General features: G+C 37.6%; 1 protein-coding gene across 12 annotated transcripts in view; it reads left to right on the top strand.

The window, feature by feature from the left end:
• The window catches only part of GREB1L (GREB1 like retinoic acid receptor coactivator), a 269,790-nt gene that overhangs the window by 125,415 nt on the left and 124,159 nt on the right, over positions 1 to 20,216 (top strand). For 10 of the 12 annotated variants that reach the window (XM_082698725.1, XM_082698732.1, XM_082698731.1 and 7 more), the window contains 2 exons: positions 12,887 to 13,046; positions 13,256 to 13,453. In XM_082698725.1, coding sequence (XP_082554851.1) covers positions 12,890 to 13,046; positions 13,256 to 13,453 — 355 coding nt within the window. In that variant the 5' untranslated portion in view covers positions 12,887 to 12,889. Of the gene's footprint in view, positions 1 to 10,616; positions 10,761 to 12,886; positions 13,047 to 13,255; positions 13,454 to 18,213; positions 18,396 to 20,216 lie in introns of those variants that run through there. The other 2 variants (XM_082698727.1, XM_082698726.1) reach the window with 2 other exon arrangements.

Below are 20,216 nucleotides of genomic sequence, written 5' to 3'. Positions count from 1 at the left end.
CCACACTTTGGAAGCATTTCTGGTTATTTAATGTTTTCTGTTCTGGATTATTGACTCTTCTCCCTGTTGAAAAATTGGTCTCTAGTGACATGGTCGAGGTCACACGTTGCCTATTATTGTTTTGCTTCTTTGATCTTACACAGGGATTGCCTCTGGTAATTATACTAGTTCCAGAGAGTCCTGATGAGATGTGTTTATTTTACAGAAGAATTTCTGGTATTTCAAGGAGGAAAGTAAAGATTTCCAGTAGTAACATGTACCTCTTTGTTGCAAAGAAAAAATAGTATTGTACTTTATCTTTTAATTATGACACTCTTAAATAATTATTATGAACGTAGTTGGCATATTTCAGTAATTATTTCCATAACAATTTAAGACTTATTGCATAGCCATAAGTATATTCATAGAAACGGTTAATTTTAGAATAAAGTTAGTAGGGCTGGGTTTTTATTTCAGTACCTAAAATAGTTCTGGCTTCAGAAATTGTCAAAAAAGAGTCAATGGGATTTAAATGTACAGAACTATTAAAAGAGGTTGGACATTTTGTCTTAAATCTATTTGCATTTTCTAAAGATTTTCAGCAAAAAGGATGAATAAAAATGAAATAATACAGTTTTGTTTTGAATGCATGATTAGCTTTGTGCTTTTTTGGAATGTGCATGGTAAGAGATAATATCTCTTTAAATTCATTTAATGTATAATTAGATAAGACACACAAAAAGCTTAATGTATTCATTATTTTTCTTTTATGCATTCTAGTTTTAAACAAAATATTTCCCCTCACAGTCTAATGAAGGAGTCAGACACTAGAATCAACTAAATAGACTCAGGTGCAACAAATGTCAATTTCAAAGAACAAATGAAATGCAAAAAGAGCACAAAAGAGAGAGAATTGTGAACATATTCTTGTTTTTTAAAAATACATGCTTGTGGGTTCCTGGGTGGCTCAGTCAGTTAATCATCTGCCTTTGGTTCAGGACGTGATCCCAGGGTTCTGGGATCAAGTCTCACATCAGGATCCTTGCTCAGTAGGGAGCCTGCTTCTCCCTCTGCCTCAGCCTGTCACTCCCCCTGCTTGTGTGCTCTCTCTCATTCTCTCTCTCTCTGTGTCAAATAAATAAATAAAATTGAATATATATATTATATGTATATACGCTTGCTTTTAATTTTGGATTATAGACTGTGGGAACTTGCCAGAACCATGTTTGATTTCCATTATCACTCTCATCAGTGAATTTTTTAAAAAGATTTTATTTATTCAACTGAGAGAGAGAGCACAAGCAGGAGCAGGGGAGCAGCAGGCAAAGTGAGAAGGAGGCTCCCCACTGAGCAGGGAGCCCAGTGTGGGACTTGATCCCAGGACTCTGGGATCATGACCTAAGCCAAAGGCAGATGCTTTGATTGATTGAGCCACACAGGTGCACCAGTGAATATTTTTAATAGAGAAAAGATGTGTGAGCAGTAACACTATGTAACAAGTAATTTTTTCTTCTTCTTTTTTTTTTTCTTGTTTCAAGTTCACATTTAAATTCTAGTTAGTTAACGTATACTGTAATATTGGTTTTAGGAGTAGAATTTAGTGATTCATTGCTATAAGTAATTTTCTTATACAAAGAATCTGATAACTATGAGGGACAATAATGATTTGTATATGTGACTGTAAAATTTCTTAATAAAAAAAATCATATATAGTACCAAATAGCAGCTTTTGGAACTTGTACATTGATGGCCATTTGTTCCTAGAACAATGCCCCAGAATCTATTATAATGCCTAATACATACAAGGGGAAATGTGCATCTTACTTTCCTTAGTATCTTTAATGTAACACAATGCTTTAAAAAAAAAAACAAAACAACAACAACAAAAAACTATTACTACTTTTTTTTTAAGATTTTATTTATTTATTTTGAGAGTGAAAGAGAAAGAGAGAGATTGAGCGTTCGCACACATATGGGTCAGGGCAGGGACAGAGAGAGAGAGAGACTCTAAAGCAGATGCCACCTTGCATGTGGAGCCCAAAGTAGGGCTCCATCTCAGGACCATGAGATCGTGAACTGAGCCAAAATCAAGCGTCAGAAATGTAACCGACTGAGCCACCCAAGCGGCCCTATGACTACTCCTTTTTTCACATTTATTCTGTGCCAGGCACTATTTTAAAAATGTTGTATATGCATTAAATCTTATGTATTCTTATAAAAATCTATGATATTGGCTGTATTACTCTATTTTACAGATGAGAGACTGAGTAACTTGCCTAATATCATATGGGTCATAGGTATAGGATTTGAAATAAAGTCATCTGACTCTATAGCCTCTGTGCTTACCCACTTCAACTGTAGGATTTCTATAAATGTTCCTTGGCGGGATAGATGACGTAAAGTTTGGAGAGTAAGTAACAATATCTATAGAGTAAAGGGTGACAGAAAATTGAAAATGACATGAGGTTGTCTTTTTTAGTATTATGTCTGGCACACAGACAATAAATTGGGCCTTAGCAATAAAACCCTCAAACCAAAACCAACTATATACACACACCACAAACAGAATGTATAATCTTCATGCTCACCCTGTTTCTACATCAAATAGCATGTCTTAGTGGGGGAAAAAACAAGGACTTTTTCGTCTAAACTTAAATCCTAGTTCCAAATTTATTTTTTAAAGGATTTTATTTATTTACTTGAGAGAGAGAGCACAAGCAGAGGGAGTAGTGGGCAGAGAGGGAGAGGGAGAGGGAGAAGCAGGCTGTCCACATCAGGCAAGGAGCCTGATGCAGGACTCGATTCCAAGAAGCTGGGATCATGACCTGAGCTGAAGGCAGACGTTTAATCCATTGAGTCACTTAGGTGTCCCCTTAGTTCCAAATTTACAAACCAGATAGCCCTGGCTTGTTGCAGAAACTAGATCAATTGCTCTTTCTACCTGTCCCTATTCTGAGCTTGCTTGTTTCTTTACTTGTTTCTCCATCTTATAAATGGAAGTTAGCTGTGGGGATGTGGCTCTATTCAAATCAGCAGAAATACTTCCTATTGTCTCTAATGGGGAGGCTCATTGGTGTCTCATTGCTTTACTATTATTGATGCTAAATTGTAGCTGGGGATTCAGGAGATGTCAGCCTGATCCCTGTATTATAAAGCTCCCCCACCTATTATCCTTACCTAAATGAATTTTGCATTAAGCATTGCAAACTGGTAATTTTCTAATTCTGTCATTCTTTTCCCATTTATTAGCTGAAAATCTTTATTAAAAGTATTAAAACTCTAAATAACCAGGACTGTTTGGTTCCTCTGAAGTACAGGAAGAGCAAAATAAGTATTTCCCTCTTCCCTTTTTTCTTAGCAGCATTCAAGTAGATGCTTTGGGGATTTTTTGGTTTTTGTTTTGTTTTCCAAGTTCTCTCTTTTTTCCTTGAGTAGCAAAATTAATTTGTGAGTTTTCGTATTTTAGATATGTCTCACTGCATTGCATTTTTTCTTTTATTTCGTCTTTGGCCTATGGGAACATTTCATATTGACTCATGTCTTTTGACATGATCCATTACCCACTGATAGCTTCTTTGCTCTCTGTTCAAGTGTATTTCCTGCCCGAGACCTGGAATTGGCTGTAATTTCAAGGAGCTTTGATTCTTTTTTTTTTTTTTTAAGATTTTATTTATTTATTTGACAGAGAGAAATCACAAGTAGATGGAGAGGCAGGCAGACAGAGAGAGAGAGAGGGAAGCAGGCCCTCCTGAGGAGAGAGCCCGATGCGGGACTCGATCCCATGACCCTGAGATCATGACCTGAGCCAAAGGCAGCGGCTTAACCCACTGAGCCACCCAGGCGCCCAGCTTTGATTCTTTTTAGTGGGGAATGGCAGTAGAAAACCACAATCAGGGTACTAGGAAGTGCTTATTGTTATTGAATTGTCATTGCCTCTCAGACTTTTCAGTAGACAGTGCTTGGAAATACAAACCTGAAATATTTTTAAAATGAATTATTACTTTAAAAATATATATCTCTGTGTATCTTCTCCATAGCCAATCTTGCTGTTAAAACTAGACTAACCCTGAAGTAGTACCTGAGATTTTATTTTAGCATGTACACGATTTTTTTTTTTATCGGTATTTTCCTTATTCTTTCTTGTCAGTAACTGATCCTTTTTTCCCTATATATTTTAAAGTTAATGTTTATCTTCTCCAGATGGTTGGTATTAAAAGTCAACTTTTAGGAGTGCCCGTGTGGCTCAGGAGGCTGGGCGTCTGACTCTTAATTTTGACTCAGGCCATAATGTCAGGGTTGTGAGAGCAAGCCCTGTGTCAGGCTCTGCACTGGGCATGTAGCCTGCTTGGGATTTTCTCTCTCCCTCTCCCTCTGCTCCTCCTTACTCCCTCTTCCTCTCTAAATAGATAAATAAGTAAAAGTCAACTTTTTTTTTTTAAGATTTTATTTATTTATTTGATAGAGATCACAAGTAGTCAGAGAGGCAGGCAGAGAGAGAGAGAGAGAAAGGGAAGCAGGCTCCCCGCTGAGCAGAGAGTCCGATGTGGGGCTCGACCCTGGGATCATGACCTGAGCCGAAGGCAGAGGCCTTAACCCACTGAGCCACCCAGGCACCCCAACTTTTTTTTTTTTTTTTTTAAGATTCCACTTATTTATTTGACACAGAGAGAGAGACAGTGAGAGAGGGAATACAAGCAAGGGGAGTGGGAGAGGGAGAATCGGGCTTCCCAGTGAGCAGAGAGCCCAATGCAGGGCTCGATCCCAGGATCCTGGGATCATGACCTGAGCTGAAGACAGATGAGGCACCCAGGTGCCCAGAAAGTCAGTGTTTACAAATAGCCCAAGTGTAGCACCTTGAAAATATTTATTCTTGGTCAAAAGAGGAACTTGTTGAAGGCGATGGTTGGGCCAATACACGTATATCATAACTTGGGGAAAATAGTTTAGAGTAATTATGGTAGAAAATAGTAGTAGAAACTCCAAATCTTGATGAGAGGTTCGCAGTCTAAGCACTGGAATGAATTGTGTTCTCCCTGGAATCTGGAAGCACCAGGAAAGGGTGGAGGGATGTTCATCTGGTAAATCTAGTTGTTAAAGTAATAAGCCCATGTTTCACACTGCTTGTTCAAGGATAGTCAGGTTGGGATTAGCTCACTCATTATATGATATTTTCCTTTGCTGTAATACTGCTCACTACCTTAAAAATTGGAAAATAGAAAAAAAAAAAAAGATAGTTTATTTATTTATTATTTATTTATTTATTTATTAAAGAAGGCTCTGTGGAATGAGGAACATAAGTTCAGGTCCCTGAGATCAAGAGTCATGTTCTACCAACTGAGCCAGCCCGGTGCACTGAAAAAAGGATAGTTTAAAAACAATACAACATTAATAGGTAAACATTATTAACCCATTATTATGTATACTTCCCAGTATTTTTTCTGCTTGTAACAACATTATCTTTACAAGAAAAATTATGTTTTGAAATTTCCAGTAAATTCATATAATATTATTGTCAGAAATTTCTTTTTTTTTTTTACTTCTACCTACTTAGATTAAGTGGTCTGCCAAAGATGAAAGACGGAAACAGAAATGGAATTGTGTTACTTTTTCAAAAGTAATAGATTGGGCCATATCTCAAATCTACTACTTTAACTGGCATAAGAAAAAAAATCAAGGAAGATACACTCTCAAGTTCATCCTTTCTTTTTATCATTTGGAGTTTTAGGAAACTTTCTCTTGTCCTTAACAGAAAATAAAAACCTTTTCAGACAGAGGGAAAATATTGGAGGAAACTAAGTTATATAAACATTCCTAACATTTTAGGGAGTTGATAAGACTATTTTTGATTTCTCGACTTGCCACATAATGGATTAATGAAACATGACTGAGTCTGCCAATGTTGGAAGCAATGGGTAGAAAAGGGTATGAAGAAGAGAGTTCTCAAAATCAGGGGACATGCAGTCCATCCATCAGGTGCTTTGGAGTTCAAGGGCGTCCCATGCTTTCTCCCCTATATGTGGGTATTTAGTTATTATTTGTTAAATAAGTTACCCTTTGTTTATCTCTCCCTTTCATCTAATACACTGAGATTTATTGAGGGGAGGGGTAATTTTATTTTATTTTGACTTTTTAAAATTGTTGCTTGGCTTTGTGCCTATTAGCCACATGTCTTAAGCTAAAACTCCTTTTAAGTCTTGTCTTGCAGCCATGACATATAGAGACAAGGACAGATCAGCTAACATAGAAATCTATGGGTTGTTTTGGTTTAGTTTGGTTTGGTGTGATTTGGTTTGGCTTGGCAATTTAGTAATAGTATTTTACAGAGTATCCATTTACCCAATTAGGTTGCTATTGTAGGGGTTTAAACAGCTGGATAGTCTTGGTGATTAAGATAGCCTAAGAGAGCTGTTGCTATAGCCAAACTGGTTAGATTCTACTCCTGTCTTTGCCATCTCCTTTTTCTTTCCCCTTGGGCAAGTTCCTTAAATTCTCTAGGCCTCAGCTCTCTTAAAAATGAGGACAATAGAGTACTTACCTGACAGTTAGCAAGCTCTCCATGTTACTAGTATTCTAATTGTCCAAAGAAGAATGTCTCCTCTCCCGTTTCTTTTTTTTTTTCTTCCTTTCCCATTTCTTGACAATGACAAGACCACCACCACCACCAGTAATAATATTAATGATAGCAGCAACTGAGTAGCGTATCACCTGCCTGTTAGGTGCCTACTATTGTGACACATTCTTCACACATAACATAAAGTTAATATTTGAAAAATAAGAATATGTATTCTGAAATCTTATCTAATGCTTCATTTCTTTAAAGATTTTATTTATTTATTTGACAGAGAGAGAGATCACAAGTAAGCAGAGAGGCAGGCAGCGGGGTGGGGAACAGGCTCCCCACTGAGCAGAGAGCTGGATGCGGGGCTCGATCCCCGGACCCTGGGATCAGGACCTGAGCCGAAGGCAGAGGCTTTAACCCCCTGAGCCACCCAAGCACCTCTAATGCTTCATTTTTTTAAAAAGATTCTATTTATTTATTTGAGAAAGAGAGGATGAGAAAGAGCACGGACAGTGAGGAGGGGCAGAGGGAGAGGGAGAAGGTGTCTCCCTGCTGAGCAGGGAGCCTGACGTTGGGCTTGATTCCGGGACCCTGAGATCATCACCTGAGCTAAAGGCAGATGCTTAACCAACTGAGCCAACCAGGTGCCCCTTATCTAATGCTTTAATTGTAAAAGTCTTTAGGGAGCAAGTTAAAGGAAAATTTTCTTCCTCTGTCCTGTGTACTTTGTAACTACTAAAAGAGTAAATTACTGTATTAATGATACAGTAACTATTAGCCATGAAACATTTGACAAAAGGAAATAAAAACGTTACAGATCAAGTAGTTTCCCCCAAATTGTATTGCTTGTCCTTTCCTCTTTCAGCAGAAGAGTATTTAGAAGAGGCCATGGAGCCATTAGCAGGTGCTTATTTCCCAAGCTACCCTTTTCCTTACTTTTCAGTCTTTGTTCCCAAAGCCACCAGTGATGGAAGCTGACTGTTCTACTCCATCCCTTTTATTTTTCTGTAGAAAAGGAGAAGGCTAGAGCATAAAGATCCCAGACCACAATGGTGTGGTGGTTTGTATGTGATCCTACTTGCATTTTGAGCAATTAATTAGTGGTGCATGGGGCAGTTAAGAGTCCGACTCTTGATTTCAGCTCAGTTCATGATGTCAGGGTGGTGAGGTCATGCCCCGCATCAGGCTCCATGCTGCTGAATGTGGAGCCTGCTTAAGATTCTCTCTCTCCCTCTGCCACTCCCACCCCTTTCTCTCAAAAAGAATTATGGGGGGGGGGGGGGGACACTGGGGTGGCCCAGTTAGGCATCTGCTCTCAACTTGGGTCATGATCTCCAGGTCCTGGAATGGAGCCTCACATCGGGCTCCCTGCTCAGCAGGGACCCTGATTCTCCCTTTCTCTCTGTGTGCTCTCTCGCTCTCTCTCAAATAAATAAATAAAATCTTTAAGAAGGAAAAAAAGAAAAAAAAGGTGCCTGGGTGGCTCAGTCAGTTAAGTGGCTGCCTTTGGCTCAGGTCATGATCCCAGGTCCTAGGATCCAGCTCTCCACCAAGCTCCTTTCTCATGGGGAAACTGTTTTTCTCCTGCCTGTCCTTCCCTCTGCTTTTGCTCTCTCTTGCTCTATGTCAAATAAATAAATAAAAATCTTAAAAAAAAAAAAAACATTAGTGGGGCAAAAGGAGCCCATATTGTATACCATGTCTTTCTTAGAGATTTCTTTAATGTCACAAGAGTGTCTATTAGCATCTCAGAGGTCTGTAGTCCTTAATGTAAGCCAGATACATAAGTTATGAATATATATATAGAAATTGCAACTTTGCTTTCTTATTGTGTTTGATTCAACAACTGATTCTGAAAATTCTGTAAAGTAGTTCTCTGTTTTCTGACCTGAAGTTGAATTTATTCACAGTGATTTTCAGTGGCATAACATTTTCAGATGACATAACAATGTCATCTTAGGCACTGGGAGATCTTTGAGATTCACAGGAAAGGAAGGCTGGTGGTCTAGGTGGATAATGCCAACAGTTTCAGTGACCCTAGGGGTGACTGGGTGGCTCATTCATTAAGTGTCTGCCTTCGGCTCAGGTCATGATCTCAGGGTCCCAGGATTGAGCCCCACATGAGGCTCCCTGCTCAGCAGGAAACCTGCTTCTCCCTCTTCCACTCCTCTAGTTTGTGTTCCCTCTCTCGCTATGTTTCTCTCTATCAAATAAATAAATAAAATTTTAAAAAGTAAAATATTATAGCATATGATATTAAGAATACACTAAAAAGGCTTCTTCCTTGAACTTCACCTTTCTTTTGGTAGCATTGAACTGGAAATTGGGTAGCACTGAACTTGAACTAGTAAAGGGAAGAACTCCATACTCAGCACTAAAAAAGTCCAGGGTCAGTTTTGGGGCACCTGGGTGGCTCAGTGGGTTAAAGATTCTGCCTTCGGCTCAGGTCATAGAATTGACCCATCTCAGGGTCCTGGAATTGAACCCCATGCCTGGCTTTCTGCTCAGCAGGGAGCCTGCTTCCCCTTCTCTCTCTGTGCCTGCCTCTCTGCCTACTTGTGATCTCTGTCAAATAAATAAATAGAATCTTCTTTTAAAAAAAAGAAGTTTACGGTCAGTTTTATAATTCTTCATATTATCATTATCATTTAAAAAATACCGTTATGTTTTCATTTAGAATGATTAGTCACTTTCTTTTATTCTTCAAATTGTTTCATGGGTACTTACCTTTGTTTCCCTCTGAATATTGCTAATGCTCTTGTCAGATTATGAATATCTTCTATATGGTGAAACTTGATCACCCATTTTTATGTTGATTTAGTATTTTTATTCAGCACAATATTTATTTGCCCTGCACATACGTATTTGTTATATTGCTCCTTAAGCTAGAAATCTAAGAGATGAGATTACGTAGTTCTCCATGTACAACTGGGCACTTCTTTATTAAACTAAAAAGATCTCTTAGAGAATATAGTTCTCAAGGTTTTCAATGACAAAAGGAAGATAACTTGTTAAGCAGGTAATAGTTAAGAATAGGCAAGATTTCCAGGCATTTGGTGCTCTGGAGAAAGACTAAAGGTCCATCTTTGAAGTTATCCCATTGTTTTCCACTGTTAAGAGATCCCATGGTTGAGTGTGCTGGTAGTGTTCTCCCTTCTGCAAAGAAGAAAGGTGAAATAGGTCTTGAAATTTTGACTTACACATATAAAGTGGTGACACAGCCTATTTCTCCTGCAACCCCACCCTGTTTTGGTCCCGTGTGGCTCTACTGAAAAATTTATTGTTTTTGAGCTTTAGAAAATTTAAATTGTTTATGTTTGTACTAATGGGGAGTCTTAGAAGCTTGGACAAGAACTTAGTATTTTAGGAGAACTTTATTTGACAGACCTTGTTGATTCTTCTTCCACTTATAATTTTAAGTATCATACATATACTTTCAGGTATGTACTTTTTATAAGAAAGAAAACTTGTAATTGAAAGAAACCTAGTAATTTATTTCTTTTAGTTTAATAGAGATACAATGGACATATAACATTTTATAAGTCTTAGGTGTACCATATAATGATTCGATTGGAGTATATGCTACAAAATGGTTACTACAATAAGTTTAGTTAAGCATCGCCTCATATAATTACAAAATTTCTTTTCCTTATAAAAAGGAACATACTAATTTAAATACATGGCATTTAGTTTATTATTACCTACTTTGAGAAAGGTTTGCTAAAATACAATTCCAGGGGCTCCTGGGTGGCTCAGGGGGTTGAAACCTCTGCCTTTGGCTCAGATCATGATCCCAGGGTCCTGGGGGATTGAGTTGGGCATTGGGCTCTCTGCTCGGCAGGGAACCTGCTTCCCCCTCTCTCTGCCTGCCTCCCTGCCTACTTGTGATCTCTCTCTCTGTCAAATAAATAAATAAAATCCTTTTTAAAAAATTACTTACAAAATACATTTCCAGCTTTTCTTCCAAATCCTAAGTATCTCTAACAAAGCTTTGATAAACTCAGCTACTCTGATGGAAATGTCTGAATACTACTCACTGCTATAAGGAGTCATGTAAATGGCCTTCTTTGCTATGCAGAGGCAGATCAGAGCCCCCAAAATCTCCTATGGAGCTCATGCATATACGTGTGAGAAACCTGACTCTAAGTTTGTGCTGTGCATCACCCATTCTCTGCTGAGTCATCACTACTGGATCTTGGCTTCCTTTTCCTGCTGAGCCCATGTTCAAAGTCCTTCTTAAAAAAAAAAAAAAAAAAAAAATATATATATATATATATATATATATATATATATATGACAGAGAAAGAGAGAGACAGTGAGAGAGGGAGCACAAGCAGGGGGAATGAGAGAGGAAGAAGGAGGTGTCCTGCTGAACAGGGAGCCTGAAGTAGGCTCCATCCCAGGACCCTAGGATTATGATCTGAGCTGAAGGCTAAGCCACCCAGATACCCTCAAGGTCCTTCTTAATCAGTCCTGTAGGGACTAGCTCCAGAGACTCAATCAAAGTTGGACTTCCAGATGAAATTTAATACCTGTCCCTCTCCTTGATGGGATAAGTGGGACTAAGATATTCTCAAATTGCCTCTCTTTCTTTTTAAACATTTTTAAAGTTTCATTTATGTAAGTAATCTCTACACTCAACATGGGACTTAAACTCACAGCCCTGAGATCAAGAGTTACACACTCTTCCAACTGAGCCAGCCAGGTGCCCCTCAAATTGCCTTTCTTGAAATGAGATTCATTCAAGTTGAGCTTGTACTCTAAAAGTGCAGGATTTATCATCACACAACTAGATATTGAGTTCTGGTTCTGACCTTTATCAGCTGGGTGATAGCAAACAAATTACTTGGCATCTCTAAGTCTTAGTTTTTCATCTAGGAAATGAGAAGAGGCCCTACCTACTTCAGAATACTAAAGATTAAATAAAATAACTTTTATGAACTGTTCAGAGTACTGTCCATCTCAATGTCCCTCAAACTGTTAATCTTAAAATCCCCTTATACTCTTAAAAATTGAATTTTGCTTATGTGGATTATATTTATTAGAAATGAAGACAAAAATGTTTTTAAAGATTTTATTTATTTATCTGAGAGAGAAGGAGAGAGAGAACAAGTGGTGGAGAGGGGCAGAGGGAAAGAGAAAGAGTGAGAGGCAGACTCCCTGCTGAGGAGGGAGCCAGAGACAGGGCTCAATCCCAGGACCTGGAGACCTAGAGATCATGACCTGAGCTGAAGGCAGACACTTAACTAGCTGAGCCACCCACATGCCCCAAGACTAAGAAATATTTAAAACATATATTAACTTCAAAAATTAAAATAATAAACCCATTACATGACAACATAAAAAACACATTTTTTGTGAAAAAGAACTGTATTTTCCAAAAAATTTAGCAAGAAGCTTGGTCTGCTTCCACATTCAACCTCTTGGGTATCACACATCATGCAGCCTCTGGAAAATTCTGCTGTCTACGTATGAGAGGCTGAGAGTAAAAAAGGCAAATACTATCCCAGTAAAAATCTTGAAAAGAGTTTTGACTTCATGGATCCCAGAAAGGGTCTTGGTGACCTCAGACCACTACTTTGAGAATTGCTGGTGTAGCCAATAGTTAGCACTTCATGAATTGTAGTTATTATTGATATACATGGAGATTTTTGTAAATACCAAGAACGGTATAAATATTCCTTATGAGAAGTAAGGACCATGACTTTAAAACTTCCTATATTATACTTTCCTAAAGGGTCCCAAATGAAATAACACTTTTTAAAAATAAACACTAATATACATGAATGAGTTCTCTGGGTTTAAAATGTTTAAATCTTTCTTTCAGGAATTTGTCAATTAAGTATATTATCATAAAGCTTTAATTTTTTCCCCCCAGAGAAGTGTCTCCCCCTACTGTATGTACCAGGATAAGAAGATTTTAGTAGAGAGAGAAGTAATTAGAGATTTACTCTAAAAGCACTGATAGTTGGTATAGGGTAATGGAAGTCCACTAGTTTTAAGGAGGAAGTGTGAGCCCCATTGTCATCATGTATGGCTTCACAATTGACAGGTCAATCTTGATTTACTGGTTGGAGAAACTTAAAGCATTTATTATTATTTGATTCTCAAAACAGTTCCTCCAAAGGGTCTTTTTGAAATGGGTTTGGATTATAAAGACCAAAAGCAAAAGTGGTGTAATTGATCCCCAATACAAATTTTCTTAAGAAGTATAAAGTTTACGTTTGAATCTTCACAAGATACATAGTATAGTTTATGTCTGCCTTTCGTGTACTTTGCAGATATAGTGTCCTCTAATTATATCAATTTTTTCCTTTCTTCCTCTTTCTCTTTGTGGGGGTGGTGTAGACCATGGGGAATTCATATGCTGGGCAACTGAAATCTGCTCAATTTGAGGAAGCTCTCCACAACTCCATAGAAGCGTCTCTCAGATGTAGTAGTGTGGTACCACGGCCAATTTTTTCCCAGCTGTACTTGGACCCTGACCAGCATCCTTTCTCATCTGCAGGTACGTTTCTCAATTCTGCACATTTCTAGACTCCTTTTAAAAGAAATGGAAATTCCAAATCTGGGGACCCCTGAACAACATTGATTAAATATTAGACATTGCTTGTCTTCTTGTCCTCTGATACCTTTCAGAACTATGAATTTTTCTTTTGGTAATTTTTCCATAAGCATCTTTTTATTAACTTAGCTGTGATTTATTTGCTTACCTAGATGTGAAACCCAAAGTGGAGGATCTGGATAAAGATTTGGTACACCGCTATACTCAAAATGGAAGCCTGGATTTTTCTAACAATCTAACAGTTAATGAAATGGAAGATGATGAAGATGATGAAGAAATGTCTGATTCAAATAGCCCACCAATTCCCTATTCACAAAAACCTGCCCCGGAAGGGTCTTGCACTACAGATGGTGGGTTTAATTTTTTTTTTTTTTCTGATCCCTCTTTATTATCTGGCTAGTTTCCAATCATTGCATGTGGTGCTCAAGACTGGAAACCAGTAATTACAGAAAGGAATGAGGAATGATTATGCTCTCTCTGACATTATCTCCTGTGTTTCACAGCAGGTGTCTATAAGAAAGACAGGTATTATCATTCTATCTTCTAGATGAATAAAGTGAGATTCACAGCAGTTGAATGACTTCTCTGAGATGATATGTGGCAAAACAGGCCTAGGACCAGATCAGGGTTTTTCCTGCAAGAATACTACTATCTTAGGAACTTTTAAAGTGTCTGTCTTCCTACTTTTTTATCTTCCACCCTCAAAAACAATAATGGATTTATTAAATGTTTTATATTTACGTTTTCCATTTATTTTGAACAGTCATACAGTATAGTGTTATTTGTAGAGGATAAAAATGTACATATTTTGATAACTCCATTTTATTTATTTTGTTAACTTCCTCTTCCACTAAGGCTTCAACCACACTTTAAAAAGGAAATCCAAATATAAAATATTCTCGGTATTTCATTGTTTTGATGATGTCACAACTTAAAATGTACTCTCTTCCCTTTGTTCAGTGTATGCTGTTTCTGGCTATCCCAGCCTAATTAGTATGTGGATTCTACTCTCTCTATATTAGCCAGGGTTCTGGTTGGAGAAACTTAAAGCATTTATAGCCAGACGGGCTGGCATATAAAATCACCTGGGGTGATTACAATGCATGCAAATCTTAGGAGTGAGGAGGTGGGAAAAGAGGGGTAAGATTCTGAGACATTCTCTCTACAAAGACTGATTGCAAATAAACTGGGATAAACTATAAACTCAAATGTGCAAATCCAGATAAACGAGTGTACACTCAAAGTTTATCTCTTTTTTTTCTTTCCTCTCTCTCCCTCCCTTCTCCTTTCTTCTCCTCTCCTCTCCGTTCTTTCATTTCCTTCTCAAAAGAATCTGGTAAACTGTAAAAAGTTCAAAACCCTTAGTTTTAGTAGCCTATCTACACCTGATTCACTACAAGTATGCTGGGCCTCCCTCTAGCACATCATTTTTTTTATAAATTTTGTTCCACATGTGTTTGGTTTCTTTGGCCCAGACTTAATATAATATATATCAATTTACTTATTATTGGTAATAGAGGCCTTTTCGCCTATATTTGTGTAGAAGGTGACCAGATTGGGATTCCACTTAGTTGTTTTATATCCATTTTTGTGACTTTTATTTAATCAGTCACGTCATACTTTACAGTTAACAACAAGACATTGAAATTGTGCTTAAAGGGTGCCTGGGTGGCTCAGTGGATTAAGCCACTGCCTTTGGCTCAGGTCATGATCTCAGGGTTCTGGGATCGAGTCCCGCATCGGGCTGTCTGCTCAGCAGGGAGCCTGCTTCCCTTCCTCTCTCTCTGCCCGCTTCTCTGCCTGCTTGTGATCTCTCTCTGTCAAGTAAATAAATAAAATCTTTAAAAAGAAAAAAAGAAATTGTGCTTAAAAATATTGTTGGATTGTCACTGAGAATCTTGTTAAATGGAAGAATTAAATAGAATCAGAGTAAAAAGCTCTAGGAGAGAGTTTTGAAATATCAAATTTTATACCAGAAATGGGGGAGGGACTCTCTTGTTTTCCGTGTGCTCTGAATATGTTTTTATTTTTATTTTTTAAAGATTTTATTTATTTATTTATTTGACACACATACAGAGAGAGAGAGAGAAATGGCAAGTAGGCAGAGAGGCAGGCAGAGAAAGAGGGGGAAGCAGACTCCCCACTGAGCAGATAGTCCGATGCAGGGCTTGAGCCCAGAACCCTGAAATCATGGCCTGAGCCACCCAGGTGCCCCTCTGAATGTGTTTTTAGTTTGCCTTTTGGAGTGGTGACATTGGGTATTACTAACAATCAGGTGTGGAAAGCTGTTTAGTGCACACCAGGATATAAACACCACCTAACAGCAACAATTTCTTGAACTTTGAAATGTGAGAACACTATTCTTACCGTGTAGTGATTGTGTAAAGTGTAAGGGAAGGGTGATAGTTAATTTTAGAGATGAAGGATAAGACCTGGAGGTGCAATTTTCCTGGGGGGTGGGGGATCTCCCCCAGCATAAATTCATATTCCAAGACAACTCGAAAACACTAGTCCTACACATAGATTCCTATACATCAGCTGCTTTGGTTTCTTATAATTAATTACATGTCCGTATTTTTCCCCTTTTAATTCACCAGAAGGTGGCCATTAAAAACAAAAGTTTAAATTTGTCCATAGCTCTTTTAATTTGGCTCAGTCTAGGGTAGTTCCAAGAGCCCTCTCCCTCTAAGACAGAAGAGTCCTGATTTTTTTCTTATAGAAATGACAGTGAATTAGCACAATATTCTTAGCATACCACCTTCCCTTCCTGGGAAATCCTCTATTTACCTAAGACTTAAAGGAAGGGAAAGCTATTTTTAGAGGCAATTTAGATAAGCAGATACTTAATACCTGATGGGCTTCTAGGGGTTACCATTCTGATGTAAATTTCGGTTGCTAATTTCTTATGTAAATTATTGGAATAGTGTAGGTTCCCACCCTGCTGGGAGGCAGTTGATTGTCTAAAGAGGTGAAGGGCAACCAAATTTGAAGCCTCCAAATTCGGCTTCGATTACTTTAGTTTGTGTTGACAGCTGTTTCAGTAAACGTTCCCCTCCCCCCTGCTTAGATTACTCTGTAACCTTCAAGTTGGAGATAATTGGAGAATGCAAATCTGGTTCTGTGAAGTGAAAACCTTGGCTATTTTCTTAAGAAAATGCTGATGAAGTTTACAAAGAAGGACCCTCTACCATTATTCCTTTTCTTAATTAAAATAATTTGCTGCAAAGGCCTTGGGGTTAAGGCAGTATTTCAGTATTGCTTTTAAAAAATGAAGCTACTTAGGAGCAAGTTTGTCAAATGTTATTGGTGTGCACAACATCGGTAACTTATCTCTCTTTCCCTGCATATAGTAAACAGGCTTAGATCCTTCCTTAGGGCACTCTTCCCCAGGTCTTCCAGAAGCCTCTAAAAGAAAGATTCTGGCTTTTCTTTCAGGATTAGTCCAGGTGTGATTCAAAATTACCCTACAAGGGAGTAGTAAGGTGTCTTTTCATTTTGTTTGCAGCTTTACTTGAGATTGAATCATTGATCCTTATTACATTAGTATTCTGACATATTTCTAGAGACTGGAACTACCTACTACACAAAATATTTGGAACCTACAGACCTTAAAATATAATCACATTTCCTAGATTCTTAAGCTACCTGCTCTTCTTTACAGACACACACAGCTTATTTTCAATCTTAAAAAGAAACAAAACAAAACAAAACAAAAAACTGCTTATTGCTCTTTGCATAATGCTTTTTCTTAATTGGGGATCCAGTTAATGTATTTTGTATATGATTAGTTGATTTGAATCCCAAGAATGAGGGTTAGAAGAAACAGTTAAAAAACATCACAGAAAAGCTCAGACCCTTGCCGGGTGAGGGTATTCTCAGAATAATTACAAACTAGACTTAGAAACTTTTTCTTGATTTTGCAACTGTTTCTGGCCTTGGATTGATTTCTTGCTGACCTGTTACTGGATTCAGCCTTGCCTTCTCTTTCTCTCCTATTCTCTTTCCTCTTAATTGAATTGGCCGAGTGGCTTGTGTTGGTGAGTAACATGAAGGCAAAAAGATAAAAATGGGACGTTGTAAAAATAGACTTCATTTTTAAAGAACAGTTTTAGATTTAAAGAAAAGTTGAGAAAATAGGATAGGGTATATCCCTGCAGTTTCTCCCATTGTTGACATCTTTCATTATTACTAATTTTTAGAAAAGATTTTATTTATTTAGTTGAGTGAGAGAGAAAACTCCAGTAGGGGTGGGGTGGGGTGGCATGGAGAGGCAGAGGATGAGGAATAAACAGACTCCCCACGGAGCAAGGGAGCCTGAGGCGGGATTCAAACCCAGGACCCTGAGGTCATGACCTGAGCTCAAGGCAGATGCCTAAAGGACTGAGCCACCCAGGCGCCCCTATTATTAATTTTAATAATAACTAAAGTTCATAGTTTATTTGGGTTCTTTAGTTTTTACCAATATCTTTCTGTTCCAGAATCTCACAAGGATACTAACTTAGTCAACATGTCTCCTTAGGCTCCTCTGGGCTGTGACAGTTTCTCAGGCTTTCCTTGTTTCTGATGACCCTGACAGTTTTAGGAATTATTGGTAAGGTATATTGTAGGTGATCCTCTCCTAGAGTTTGTCTGAGGTTTTTCTCCTGATTAGGCTGGGGTTATGGGTTTGGGGAAAGAAGATGGCAAAGGGAAAGTGCCAAATATGCACTCATGGATATTTATTTTATGTTGAGTTATAATCCAATGCTACTTTACTTTGTTTCTCAAATTGTTCCAGTTTTGGACTTTGGAAGCACCTTCAGTTGCTTCTTGTGCCCCTTTTACATACTCTCATCATTGTGCCTTTTTTTAAAAGCATAAAATAGGGTATTTTCTCTTTTCATTGTCATAAGGACCACGTAAATTTTTTTTAAGGAAGAAATTAGTAGAAAAGACTCTTCTAGAATCCAGTCATTGTTTAGTCATTTTTACTTCCAACCTCTAGATGTCCTCATGTCATTAAGTGGGAAAACCCTGAAAGGCTGAATCACTGAAAACTATTTGTACTTCGTAATTTGAGCTGACTGTGTGTTTCTCTTTTTGCCACAGAAATCACTCTGAAGTCATCTTTCTTCTGTAGAAAATCCTGCTTTCTTCAGGTGTTCTCCACACTCTGTCCTCTTGACTCTGTATCTGTTAAGCCCAGAACCAAAATTGTATTTTCCCCCTTGATCTCCCTTTGCTGCAATATATTGCTTTTAGAAATCTCATCAGAAAAACTGTGAGTTTTAAGGATTCATCAGCAAGTATGAGGTAGGTGGGTGCCAATAGATCATGGCTCTCAGGCAGGGGCTGGTGTGGAAAGTGCCGCTTGGATTCAACCTGCAAAACTGGGTAGTAGGACTCAGCGGGAGGGCTGTGGCGGGGGAGGAAAAAGGCAGTGAAGAAACAATAGGAAGGTCCTACTTCAGACCAAGGGAAGGTGAAACATTCGGAGTCAGAGAGATGTTAACGTCAATGATGAAGAGGCATTGATTTCGAGTCAGGATGGGTTTTAGTTCCATCTTTTCCAGTTGCGGAATATTTGAACTTGGACCATCTTCTTAACCTTTATGGGCCCTCATGTCCTTATTTACATACTAAATAGATTAGTGTTACCCAGTCTTGACTCACAAATTTCTTTTTATGGTAATATGCAGTTTTTTGAACTCCTTAGGAATTTAAAACCCAATTCTGTCACTACATGGGACATGATAAAGAACTGATTTTAAGTATAAAGTATTTATTTAGACCAATATGTTAATATACTCTATGATCTTATTCATGCATATGAGAAAAAATTGTCTACATTTAATTATTCAGTAATTGTTTCTTAATTTATTCAAAATTGGTTTTGTAAGAAAAAATATATTTCATTGACAAATTCAAAAATGAAATATAAGTTTTTTTGGGGGCTAAGTGTATTTAAGTGTTTTCCAGCATCAAAAAAGAAAAAAAAGTCAAAAATCTACTTTTAATACCCATATTTTAGAATTTTTATATTTTAGGATTAAAAGGGCATATTAGTATATTTTTATAATTTTTACTCTATATGATGAAAAGGTTTCTGGCTGCTGCTTGCAGAATTTCTGCTACTGAAAAGGCTGCAGAATGAGGTTGGCTTTTCCCTCTTACATGAAGAGCCAAATTGGATTATGATCACTAAATTTTACCTTGACATTTTTTTTTGGTGTCCTAGAAACATATTGGTGAATTTCATATAATTTTATAATTTAATGAGTGGCGTTGGGATTGAATCTAATTTTCATTTCTAGCAAGAGCATCTTTAGACACATTTGTAAAATGACTGTTCTCATTTACACAATCAGTGCTCCCTGAGTTTCCCATCATTAACCAACAGTGTATTATGAGTATAAATTAAGCACCATATTAATACATATGACTGGTGATAAAAACAATTGTATGAAAATCAAAGTCACACACCGATATGGAGTTCAAACAAGTGAGTCCTGAGTTCATTTGGCAGGTGTCAGCTATCCCTACATGTGTAGCAGGGAAGGCCCTCAGAACATTGTTTTAAAAGTAGGATATTAGAATGATTATTTATTAGCTTTTAGAAATTGATAATGGTATCTATTGAGTTTGACTTATAATTCCAAGTATTGTGGATTACCTTTATAAATTCCTGGGAGTTTGATAACTACCTGTTGGGAGATGCTGGTCTTGAGATTCTCTATAGCTCTGATGTTCTAAAAAGTTCATAATTTAATTTGCAAATTTATATAAGTTGGTACAGATTCATCATTTCATCTAGTCCATTCTTTCTAATGTGGTGTGAGTCAAAGTTGTAGAAAGGTCGTATTGTTACTGCTTAGTGACAAAGATAGTTCCCCAAGCACCCTGTTTTCCATCCTTTGGGTGATCATGAACCTCTCATTGCTGAGTTTATCTATACATTTTGGGAAGATACATGATCTGCCTTTTGGAGCAAGTCATGATGAAGGCGCTATTTCTTTTTCTTTCTTTTTTTTTTTTTAAATAAAGATTTATTTATTTATTTATTTATTTATTTATTTATTTGATAGACAGAGGTCACAGTAGGCAGAGAGGCAGGCAGAGAGAGGGAGGGGGAAG

The sequence above is a fragment of the Mustela nivalis genome (assembly GCF_964662115.1).
Source record: "Mustela nivalis genome assembly, chromosome: 14".
Taxonomy (NCBI): Eukaryota; Metazoa; Chordata; class Mammalia; order Carnivora; family Mustelidae; genus Mustela; species Mustela nivalis.
Note: the sequence above shows the minus strand (reverse complement) of the source record. Positions and strands in the feature narration are given on the sequence as shown.